A 13,056-nucleotide genomic window follows, 5' to 3' on the forward strand; every position below is an offset into this window, starting at 1 on the left:
ACACACACACACACACACAGAGGGCAACGGTGTGGACTGAGGGTACTGTGTGGAATCTTGGCAAAAGAAGCAGGGATAGCAGCCAGGAAAGTTTTCCAAGGTGGCTCAGAAAGTGTGGGTCTGGACTCTGGTGTGGTCCACTGGGTGTAGCGGCTGGGTGGAGACAAGACGAAAGGTAGGCAGTGGGTCAGAGAGTGTGAAAGGGGAAACTGAGTTGGGCTCCAAGGTTTTTACAATTGGCACTATCAAGGGAAAGTAGTTGTGTGTTTTTGTGTGTCTGTTGGACAGCATAATTGGTCAGTATCAGAGTTGCAGGCGCTACATCAAGGCTATTAGTGATAAACAAACATGGACGCACATACACATACAGTACAAGCACATAAACATGCACACAAGCAAGAACACATCCTTTCCTAACCTAGACTGCCAAAGCTAACGCACGAAAAAGAGGCGTGGATGGTTTTGGAAGTGTTACAATAACACAAGGTCAGGAAGGAGAGAAAAGCGTCCAGCGACTTTAGAAGCAACAAGAGCTTTCCTTCATTACGTATACAACTGTTCTGTGTTGAAGGCAACCTCTCATGTCTCCTGTGAGGCCTGCCGTGCTGCAGCTCAGCAGTCTGGGCTTCCTCCCCATCGAATATAAATGCTAATCACTGTTCGCACTCCATAAACATAGAGAGAAAAGTGCAATTCACCTCCGATCTCTTTCTCATGAATTTAGATGGAAGTGAAAAAAAATTGAGATGAGTACTTCTGAATTGAGAAAACTTTTTTACATAGTCTGAGTGCATATAGCTTTCAATTTCTCTGATCTCTTTCTCTCTATTTGTTCCTGATATTGTTCCTCTATTGTGTCTGTGTGTCTCCCTCTCTCTCTCTCTCTGTCTCTCTCTCTGTCTCTCTCTCTCTCTCTCTCTCTCTCTCTCTCTCTCTCTCTCTCTCTCTCTCTCTCTCTCTCTCTCACTCTCTCTCTCTCTCATGCATACACAGACAAATTGCTGATTTAGACCAACCAAGCACCTAGTGCCATACGAATAGTGGTAAATCAACTGTCTTGATTTAAGACTGACAGGCTAGATGGCAGCTGACTGTAAAGACAAACCTCCTGTTTATCTTTTCCTGTTTGGCTCCTTCAGGGGGTTGTGCAGAGGTCAGCAGGATCAGAGGTCACCCTTTAACACATGCAGATAAACTGCATGCACCTACACCATGTTAATTGTGTAGCATGTATATGTTTAGGTGCAATTTAGAAAAGCGAACAGAGCAGTGTGTGTTTGTGCATGTGTGTATTACATGTAGCACAGCGGTGGCTATGAGGTTATCAGAGGCTTTACAGCAAGGGAAGTTCTGTCGTTAGTACCCCTGCAAGGAGCTGTTTCCTTCTTGCCTTCCAGTGACAAGCTGGTGACATGAAGGCATTTAACCTCCACTTGGGGGTAGAGGGTGGCGCAGAGACGGACGTGAGGGGACAAGGAGCAGTGGGAACTAGTGAGCTGAAGCTCAGAAAAAAGGCGTGGGACAGGGGGATGGGTGAGTAACGATTAGGCTCGAAAATAGTCAGGCTTTGCTGGGCAGTAGGAATTATGTGCAGCTCATGTTACATTTAAAACATGTTCAGGTCTACACGGCTTCCTCTTCGGCAGTGTTTTCAACACCTATGGCACTACTCGCAAGTGTGTGTGCACCCATGCACCCATATAGACACTTTTACAACTACTTTATTACCTGAAGTCACAAGTGCTGTTTAATTTCAACACAGATGGAGTCAATGACTTCACCTGAATGTGTTAACTATGTGGAGAGCCTATTAAGGACCAACGCTTGTGTACACATTACTTGTTGATGTGTGGGAACAGAGGGCAAGTGAGCGTGTATGTGTCTGAGGGAACAATAAGTGCTACTACAACGGACAGAATCCAGTGAGAGAGAAGTCCATTACATCGCTAGCTGCAGTCACTCAGTAGTTTAATGTACTCTGGAGTAGGACTCTTGACAGAAGCATCTCCACTTCACTGGGTTTATGCTAATTCAAGCATTTCCAGCACGTCTGTACAACTTATAAGATGCAAGGTTAGATACAACACATGTATGCATGAATAGATAAATTCCGACACCGACATGCACCACAGACAAAAACTTCTCCTCATCACACATAAACATGAAGGAAAGTACTTACAGAACTCGGAGGTACTTCAGTCCAGCAAAGTCACTCTTGGTGATGCGTGTGAGATTATTTCCATTCAGCTCCCTGCAAAGACAGACACGCAAACATATATGAATAATTCATCTTTAGTCTCCCTCTGGACCTGTTCAGCCTGATGACTAAAAGCAAACAGTGGCATGGATGCATTTTTGTCTGATACCTGACTCAAAATCCTATCAGGATCCTTTTCAACACCCATAACCAAACATTTAGGCATACGTGACACAGACACACTCACACACATAGCCCCACATTGTGTGCTAAAGCATACTTCTGGTGTAAGGTGTGCTAAGAATGTCTTTAATTGCTGGTGCTTTTATGAAATGAAAATAGCTTTGGATGTGATGTTACTGGTATATTGTAGTGTGTTCAAGGGAAGTTCTTGTTCCTTTCTAATTCCACTGGGACATATTATAAGATGTATTAAAATGTAACACACATTTGAGTTGCCTGTTTGTCTTTCTATTCCAGCCCTCACTCGCCAACACCCACAACCCCCCTGCCTCTGTCTGTCTGCCATGTCCTTCTACTACTGGTGAGGATTAGCCGGAGCCAGCGAAGGGGATTTGGGTAGGGCCACAAGGCCAGAAAGCTAAGTGCTGTGGATATAATGGGAGCAGCCTCCCTGCTGAGAGTTGGCCATTGCTGCTAAAGAAGGGAGAGACAATATAGTTGATAAAGACAGAGTCTGAATATGCTGCTGGGTTCTTAAATAACCCATGTCTACCAGCTGACAATAACTGTTTCCAAAGAGTTACTTAATTGAGTCTAATGTTAACATGCTGAACTTGACTGTGGCATCCTCAGATTATTTGGTGAATTTATTTACTTACTTGAGCTGATGTAAGAAAGGTTTATTATCCTAAGTTACTGCAGGAGGCTGTTGAAGATGCATATTTAACTACAGCAGCACATTGTATTGTCAAGACAGACGGGGAAAAAAGCAGACAAAGCAGGCAAACCAAGCCAGCCAGGCATTTAGAGTAATCAGAATATGCAGAGTTTCTCTGTGCTACTGCTATTTCCAAACATTATGGGTCCACGCTACCCTGCCCCCCCCCCCAACAATCCCTCGCCTCAAAGCCCAACCAAAAAACAGGTTCCAAAAGTATGCCGAAAGCACTGGTCTCTCTCCCTCTCTTGTCTAATGACCACTCCGGGGACTGTAGCGCTATGCAGTACTAAAGAGAACGTTCATTAGGTAGTTGGTGTGTGTGTGTGTGCATGTGTGAATGCATGTCTGTGCGTGTGTACACAGGTGCATCGACAGGCCAAGCGACAGAGCCACGGGAAATAAATAATGGACTGGGCTTCATTAGCCTGGGCTCCGATACACACACATGTGGAGCTCATTACAGGTGCTTACGCAGATAAGCACACACATACATTCGCATATAATTCTGGATTCCCAATGTCTTATCTTCGGGGTGGTCACTGCTGATGACACCCAGAGGACATTAAAAAGGAGAAAGGTAGAAGAGGGGAAAAGGGAGAGAGCTGGTTAAAGTGAGGGGTAGTAGTGAGGAATCTGAGGAAAAATGACTCACACATAAACAAGTAAAACCACACTTTTCTCCCCTAGCAATAAGGTCATGCTTTATCCTGTAATAAGAGACTTGCCACAGTTTCTGTGTGTACTCCGGAGTTGACTAATCAAAGCTGTTATGCAAAACATATCAGGGTATTTTTTAAGTTGAGATCTGGCAACTAAACTAAATTTACTCTTCTGAAATGTCTTCAGAAGATATTAGATTATCCTACTGAAAGTGTCCATTTGAAAAAACATATACTGGCCATGCACCTGTTCAGCAATGCAGTGCCATTTAGGCAATCCTGAAATGCCACCAGCTGCTTGTGAAGTTTTAAACTTGTTGAGATGAATCCATGGATCCACACTGTTTATGATATATTCTGACCTTTTCCTTTGACATTTTGCAACAGCAACAATGCAATATTTTCAACTCCTTAAAAATTGCCCAGGTGATAATCAGGTTCTCAAAAGATTGCCTAGGTAATAATATGCCACTATATGCCAATATACCAGCACCTCATCTGCTTCAAGGATTGATGGCTTGTGCATTTTCACGTGACCTTCTTCAGGTAACTGTTACAATAGTCCATAAATTGTACATTTATGAGATTTACTGTCCTATGCAAACCTTTTGTATAAACAGAAATTAAAGTGGACAGTATGTTCTATGATAAGAGCAGCTCCTGCTGTTTGACCCCAGCTGTTGATGTCTGCTGACCCAGAGGATGTCTCTGAGGTAACTTGCCAAGTTACTCCCTTGTCTGTGAGGATGCTTCAGTGCTCTAGTTGATTGAAAGTAGCTGGGATTCACATTAGCTTTAGATAGGGAAGAATGTGCACACACACACACACATGCAGTGGTATATATAAAAAAGGTCAGTTAAGTTCTGCATGGATGAACAAATATAGGTGAATCTAAATACAGAGAGGTAAAAGAATATGAACTCAGCAGTGCTCCATACAGTCTGTAGTCAGAGGTGCTCAACTCTCCATGTCTAAATAAAGACACTGCATGCCAATGAAATACACAATGTGTCAATGTCTCAAAAAAATCTGCTGTTTATTAGCTACATTATCAGTTGCTGCTATTTTCTTTGTATTACAATCAAAGAAAACTAAGCAATAGCTTTTGGCACAGCAGCAAAGGCACGTTCACTCCTTTCATAGACAGATGTTTTGCAGTACTGACTGTGCAGGTTTTCACATTCTATTAATGCGGTATTACTCTTGAAGCTGAAAATTATTAAGTATCATTCTCAGTTCCTGCAGCGAAGGATTTCCACTCCCAATTGCTTCAGTCAAATCTGTTCCATCCTCTGGAAACTCTGTAAGGATTCCCAATGCTGACACACTTCCTGGAGAGCCAGTGGATTTATGACATCACTATCTAATCCTTCTTCATCTTCTGTGCCCATTTGATTGATGCCTGGGAGTACTTCCTGGTGCACCTTCCCATGGGTGGACACCCGGCAGCTATGCTCCAGCGCTCCACAGCTCTATAACTCAAAGGGGCTCAGAGCACTGCTATAACGCTGAAAAACTCATTATGTTTATTTCTGCCAGCTGCTGAGGTCCTCAGGTCTGAAAGGGACCTGGTTTGAATTGAGAAACTTTACATGAAATGGAACCCCAAGACTAGAGGGAGGATAAGCAAACACATTGACTCGCTAATGCCTGCACACAGACACAGTCACAGATACAAATATCCACATTTGCTCTGTTTCTTACACACATACACAAAGACCATATAAATATACTTCATCAAGGAATACACACAAGCACACCTACTGGCATATACACAAACAATGCCCGTGGGAAAGACAATTGTGTTCTGCTGGGAGCTGGCCAGAGCAAACGAACATAATGATCACAGGAGAAACTACTGTTGGCTGCACATCTTTTCACCGACATTATCGATTTATGCAGAAACGCTGCAGAACTAAAATAGATGAAGATGCAGTGAGACAGTGCGGGCTTCCAAACAAGGCAAAATGATGAGTCAGTATCTTAAAAGGAAGCATAATAAAGCAGACCACTCTATTGAGTTAATGGCGTGTTTTGTTTTTTTCACCAGATGCACAAAAGCTGACACATCACAACAGTTTCACAAAGCTGTCTGTTTTTCATTGATCAGCTAAAATGTCACAGATTTGACTTCTATGGTTCTCTTTATCTGCATGCACTGTGTCCAAATTCTGGTGTTGGACGCTGTTCATAAAGGTATCAAGCTTGAGTTCAATAATCTCATGTCTGCAATCACAGCACAATCAGCAATGCAAAAATGACTCCAAAGACATGGCAAAACTTAAGCAGAAAAATAATTGTGGTCAGGATTGCAAGCTTTAATTGCCTGCATGCTAATAATAGCATTTCAAAAGTTGAAAAAAGTATGCTTTTTATCATAAAGGTACTTCTCCCTCTATTGCTGTCAAAACAGCTGTGCAGTTTCACTCCTTTCTTACTGCCTGTCTTTTTTCTTCTTGCATGCACTTAGAGAAGCAGGCACAGAACAAAACAGCAATGTGATGATACGTCAGCTAGAGATCGAACGTGTACACTTTTTCAAAATTGGTTTAACATTTAGGATTCTTTTGCAGATCAAAGTCAAACTGAACTGTGTGCAAATCTTCCTGAGACTATTACACCAGTTTTTCAATATCACATTTAGGACATAGAACATAACAATGTGCTGTACTCTGTATAGATCTGCTTTTAATGATCAGTGATTCAATGCAATGAATTACCTCTTTGTCACTGCTTCCATTAACTACTTCTTCCAAGTTCTTTTGCTGCTCTAGCTCCTGCCATACATGGAAAATAAAATCACTTAATCTGTACAAAAGTTGTTTTTTGTACCCGCGAGACATCGGGAGTTTAGAAGAACAAGTGATAAACTGATGACTTTTTGTGTTAAACAAATTAGCCACTTAGAGTAGCACAGACATTTAAAGTATTCACCTCAATTGTGGACACTAGATTTAAATGGCTTATTAAGGTGTGTATTTTTTGCTGTGCAGCCATTCTGTATCGCTGCTGCGGGCTCCACAGGACCATTTGTCCTGAACAGCTTTAGCCTGGCAGGGAAGGCAGAAGCCAGCTGATTGAGGATCGGTGGCAATGTGTTGCCCAAACTCCTCACTGTGGAAACAAGCTGATGACCAAAAGTCTGAGGTCCTGTATACAGTCTAAGCATGGATGCTCATTAACCACAATCACACCCCGATAATGCTATGTGACTAGACCAGCAAGTGCTCTCCCTAATGAATCAACTGAACAGGTTGAGAAGCTGCGGAAGTAATATTCCTCCTCCTCCAGACTCTACAACATATGGACGTGACAGCCGTGAAACACGCAGGAAGAGAGAGAGGTGGAGAAAATATAGAGTCACTGAGAGACAGAAAGAAGAAGGAGCTTCTCTGACAGTGTTGTTAGCTGCCTGAAAGTGACGGTGTGCAGCGGTGTGGTGGAGTGTTGCGAGTAGCAGGGGAGCTGTGAAGAGCTGACGGGCTGTCTGGGAAACGACAGTGGAGAGATGAGGCCTTGACGGCTCGTAGACTATGAGGAAAAAGTGACCTACCTACTAGTTTGTCCAACAGTATATGGTGGTACCATACAGGCTCACAACAACTTCCTACTCAAAGATAGAGACACTGAGAGAGAGGGAGAGAGAGAGAGAGAGGGAGAGAGAGAGAGAGAGAGAGAGAGAGAGAGAGAGAGAGAGAGAGAGAGAGAGAGGGGAAGCAGACCACCATAACCAAAATAACACACTCTTCAACCTAACTGGAACACTTCTATCCACACTAAGAGGCCAGATTTCTGCTCAGCTTGAACAAAACATTCCCTCTCTATTGAAATGTGGCTTTCAGACGAGCGGTTAGGCCCTCAACTGTACATTTATAGTGTGTGTGCGCAACCAGCAAGCGTCTTAAGTGTGCAGTATGTAAAGACTAGGTCTGAGAGTGTTTTCCCGGCTCCTGGGCTCCTCAAGGGCTATTTACAGTTTTCATTCTGCTCAGTCAGGCCTCAGGAGCAAGATTACTGATAGGAAAGGTAAACATCAGGCACATCCCACACATGTATTGCACACAGTCAAAACGCACACCCGCACAGACACACAGACAACTCTTTCTCAGAGCCTTGACCAGTGCATGGTATCCTGTTTCATGTAGAGCCTGTAATTTTATAAACTGCGATAGGTAAAAGACGGGGCCCCTAATCCAAGCATCTGTCTTGAGCTGTTTTACCTGGCCTTCACACTACAACTACAACCTTGACCAAAGGTTTTTAAGTAGCAGATGCTGATGTGAACAAAAACTACACAGATAGGAAAGAGACTAGGAGATGGGAAAAGGCAGCCAGGGAAAAAAGACATGGGAGGAAAAATAGCACACAGACACTTTCTGATCAAACATAGATAACTTATGACACTCTCACAGGCCAAAGTGAATCAATTAAACATCTGTTCCGATGTGTGTTACTGCCACAGGCTGGGAACAGAACGCACAGTGAGCTGTAGTAGAAGCAGAGACTGAAGGGTCTTTCATGGTTTATACTGTATCTGTAGTTTGTTTAGTGACAGACGCTGAGGTTCTGTTGTGGTTTTGAGTCTCACATGAAGGCATTTAGACAGTGTGAATGTATACTTTGACTGTATCATGTGTATCATGTGGACAAAACATCTGCTCTGCCACAGCCTATTATGTTTTGGTTACTCTACACAGAAGATGGAGAAGGTTTTTGCCTGACAGTCACATGCACTGACGACTGATCATTTGATGGATGCTCCATGTGTGCTGAATCTGTCTGTTGGTCCCCAAGAATAAAGAGTTGTATTATGTATGTCTGTCTCTCCCACTGAGTACACTCTGTAAAGATGAGATAAGATTGCTCCCAAAAAAAATTGAAGCTGAAACAATTAATCAATTAAGTGATTAGTTAATCAACAGAAAATTATTTTTCAAGCAAAAATGCGTGAGAATGTGTGAGAATGTGGTGTTGTCTTTGTCATATAAAATCTCAACAAAAATCTCAACAAAACAAGGTATTTGAAGATAGACAAAATAATACTACAATAAACTGAAAATTAACTAGTGAGAAAAGTGAGTCATTTAGTCTCACAGTGAATCTTAAAATATAATTTGTATTCAAAGCCACGAAATTTCTTCTATGGGGTGGCAGAGTGTTGACTTGTATCTGATGAACTTTTATTTGTTTCACTATATTTTAAGAATGAACATGATAAAACTGTTGCACTGAACACAGCACGGGTACAATAAGTGTGCAGTCGAGTGCAGATCTCAAGTGTTCCTTGCATCTGGAAAGCTGCCCATAATTTCCTCTCAGACTTGTATCACATCAAAAGCATCTGACTAGCGTGAAATGTGGATTATGAAGGCATATCTACAGTGTCAGGAGAGTGTTCACTGATGTGCACATTTAAACACACACACACACAGACATACACTACCCCCATCATTCCCCATTGCCAGCTTCTTACTGGCTAGCCAGTCTGTTAAAAGGAAAGATGGACTTCTGAGAGATGAAAGGCGATCTAGGTGGATTCTCCTAATTCAATTTTCATGGTCTACTAAGATTCAGCCACTCTTAGATAGGCGTGCAAGGCAATCATGCATGTACACTCATATGCACATGCACACACTATATATCAGCAATCACATGCACACGAGAGACAAAAGCTGGTTGTAGAAGCAGTTATTTGACCCACACACACACACACACACACACACACACACACACACACACACACACAAACAGATTCCATTGATAGACTCATTTCCTAGCTCTCATGTGTGCCATCAAATACATAAAGTAGCTGCGTCGTCAGGAGAGCAGACCAGTGGGTCTTGGGTGAGTTTAGACACACAACAGCTGGCTTTGATGCTCAGCTGTCTGTCATCTCTCTGCTTTGACAAGCAACATGCTTATCATACATGTAAGTAAAATGTAAAAAGCTGGCTAATTGTATAGACCAATAAGAAAATTAAAAACACCACAGTGTGCTACAGGAGGAACTACTTCACAATACCCATAACCACCTGTATTGCACAATATACTTTTTTTCATCAGAAGACTCTCAAGACAGCTTACAAAATGCTAAACTCAAAACAAAGCTTGAGAGAGGGATGGCGTCCACCTCAGTATTGAGTACAAGAGAAAAGACCACAGCTGTGTTGTGCAGGCAGTAAATTGAACTCACTGAGTCCCAGGCCTGTAATTTCACAATCCTCTACTGAGCATAAACATTCTCTGAATGATCTTCATTCCAGGCATTATCACTCCTCACGGGATTACCAGCTATGAGGATGGATATATTATACTGTAAAAAAGAACTTGAATGAAATTCAGTCTGCCTCAGGGCTAGACCTAGTTTGCCCTTTATAATAAATAACATAATCTCGTTATTTCATTCATTAGCGTCGTGGTTGAGTTACATGACTGTTCACTCCTCTGTACAGTAATCCCCTCATTAGTGATTACCACCTCAGTTACTGTGCAATCTCCCCTTCAAGGATCCTCATGATGTGGATCCCCCCCCAGCTCCACGCCTCACCCCACTTCTTTGTCTTTTCACATCTCGTCTCCTTTCACTTTTGTCACATAGCCAAAGTTGGCAGGTAGTGGGCCTGCTGTGTTCAGTCTTGTCAGGGTAAATTATGGATCAGGTGGCCAGTGAGCTGTCAGTTGTACCAGCTATGTGCCAATGCCAAAAACACCACAGGCATTCCCTGGCACATGCATACATACCTCCCACCTCAAACCCCCAAATACATAAATATGGTTATCGAAGCAAGGAAGCTCCTCATCTACAAACACCACCAAAACCTCAATTGTTTTCATCTAACATTACTTATTCACCGCAAGCATGCACACTCACATATATGGATGTGCATGCTCAAGTTTATGAACAAACATCAGATTTATGTAGGCATGCACAAAAAGAAACACACACATATGGTGTGCAGCTTCCACCTCCCATATTTTGGAGGAGCGCCAACATGCCCCCGAATCTCAGTACAGGGAACGATCTGGCACGAAACACTCATCAATACATTTGGCTTTTTGCAATTAGATGAAGGCACACACACGCTAACACACACAGCTCCTCCCCTTCTGCAAATCAACTCATTCACAGATGAGGCACACACTTAGGCTAATCTAAGCAGCAGGGCTGCTGAAAGATGCAGGTTTGGTCAGTACCTGTCCACCTAAAAAACCTCAAGCAACAACCTTCACTGCTTGTGTAAAGTCATGTAAATCAGCTTTAGAGATGCTGGTGCCGCCTGATGTCATGTCATTACCATCTTAATGTGATATTTCGCCACAACAGATGCATGTAGATGAGGATCGGAGACAAGGTAGATGCGACATAGAGGCAAGGAAAGAGATGAGATGGGGAGACAGAGAGGATGCAGAGTAGGACCAGAGGGGGAGGGAGTGGCCGGTGGCCCCCGTACGAAGCAGGGTGTGATTTTAACACGAAGAGCTCACAGTCTCATTACAGGCTTCAGTCTGAGAAGCGCAGGGGTCAGACCTGATCCAAACCCACACTGACAAGTGCAAATGGGATTCTGCTGTCTGTCTCAACACCCTCTATACACACATCCTACCCCATAAACACACACACACACACACACACACACACACACACACACACACACACACACACACACACACGCACACGCACTTTCTCCCAAAACCAACCCCCTCTTTCTCTCACACACACACTAGTTCCCTAAAGCATCACCCTGTATACACACAAACACACACAAACACACTCATCCAAACAAATACCTAAAACACAGAGAAATAACAGCCTGCCAAAATGAAGTGAGGCCTACGTAAATCATTAGCCTCTGCTTTCCTCTGCTTTTTCACATCTGCACCTTCTCTCCTTCCCAACACTACCCCTTCCCCAAGTACTTTTTGCCATAATACACACATGATATATTTCTAATTTAAACAAAATTTTACAGAGGAAAAGCTTTTGTTAATATTTTATCCCAAAGACAAGGACCACCAACTCATGGGACAATTCTATAAAGACTTGAGTAACTCATTACTATTCTTTGACTGCAGTAGTGGTCGCACAGTTTTATTCACGTAATTTTCACATACATACACATAAATCTAGCCATGCACATGGGACCATCATGTGGGGCAGGATGGGCTGCACTGACTTGCACAATCACCTTGATGAATCACCCTATATAACGGCCTGCAGAGGAGGATACTCTCTATTGTTGCATGGTACCTCTCTGTGGAGACAAGGTATCTTTTACATGAGCTACACACACATACACACACAAACACACACACACACACACACACACAGCTAATTCATGCACCACCACACACACACTCACACACAAAAAAAGCCAATGACCCAGGAATAAATTACACATGACCTTTATACACATCATGTTTAAAATGCTGCATTCTGAGTCAGATGGATATGCTTGAATAGATCTAAAGATGCTACAACGATAAAATCCCCTGCTGTACATGACCTATGAATGCACAAACAACTTTTAACACAAAAATGCTCTTGAGTGGAGGGGCAGGGTATATTTCCAGTGTGAATGGCCATTTATGTAAAAAGAAACCACAAAATGACCATGTTTCCTTTCTGCTTCAGTGTTGAACCAGCATGTGCACATAAGCAACCCGGAAACATGCAGACTGCCAGGCAAAAAAAAAAAAAGAAGGTGTTCTTAGAAATTAAATATGAAAAGCATAAAATATGCAGTCAGCTCCCACTATGCCAGTACTGTCTCTGACACAGGCTTTCTCTCTGTTCCCACTGCATGTTTTATTCAGGATTGATATTCTAAAAGCTGAAATAGAACAATCTATTTCCCCTTGCACTCCTCACTTTTGATTTACTGATGAATATTTCAGAAGAATGTCAGAAAAGACAGAGAAACTCCACTCTGCAAGCCGGTGTCTGCCTCACCTCTCCCACTGTCTCCCATCCTCCCACCGTTTTACAAGACAGCTACGTGATCCTCGTGCAAGACTCACTTAAGTAGCAGATTTGCTTAATTTTCTACATGATTTAACAATTTGCGGAGTGAGTGTTCAGGGGCATGAGAGGGGGGGAGAGGGGAATCTTTGACCGGGAGTAGAAGAAAGTGAAAAGGGGCAAAAGGGGGGGGGGGAGATAAGGAGAGGTGCAGTGCTGCACAGACAGCATTCATAGTATAAGTGGGGAAAAGATAACAAAAAATAAGATAACCACAGTAAAAGCAGCAAATATGGTCCTATTTCACGAAATTTAAACTTTAAGTCAAACTTAACT

The 13,056-nt window shown here is 42.7% G+C and overlaps 1 protein-coding gene across 4 annotated transcripts in view; it reads right to left on the minus strand.

Annotated features, from left to right (window-relative positions):
* slit1a (slit homolog 1a (Drosophila)) overlaps positions 1-13,056 on the minus strand; it is an 85,992-nt gene that overhangs the window by 72,296 nt on the left and 640 nt on the right. For all 4 annotated transcript variants that reach the window (XM_053333346.1, XM_053333349.1, XM_053333348.1 and 1 more), the window contains exon 2: positions 2,180-2,251. In XM_053333346.1, coding sequence (XP_053189321.1) covers positions 2,180-2,251 — 72 coding nt within the window. The remainder of the gene's footprint in view (positions 1-2,179; positions 2,252-13,056) is intronic.

Source organism: Scomber japonicus, chromosome 14, assembly GCF_027409825.1.
Source record: "Scomber japonicus isolate fScoJap1 chromosome 14, fScoJap1.pri, whole genome shotgun sequence".
Classification (NCBI taxonomy): domain Eukaryota; kingdom Metazoa; phylum Chordata; class Actinopteri; order Scombriformes; family Scombridae; genus Scomber; species Scomber japonicus.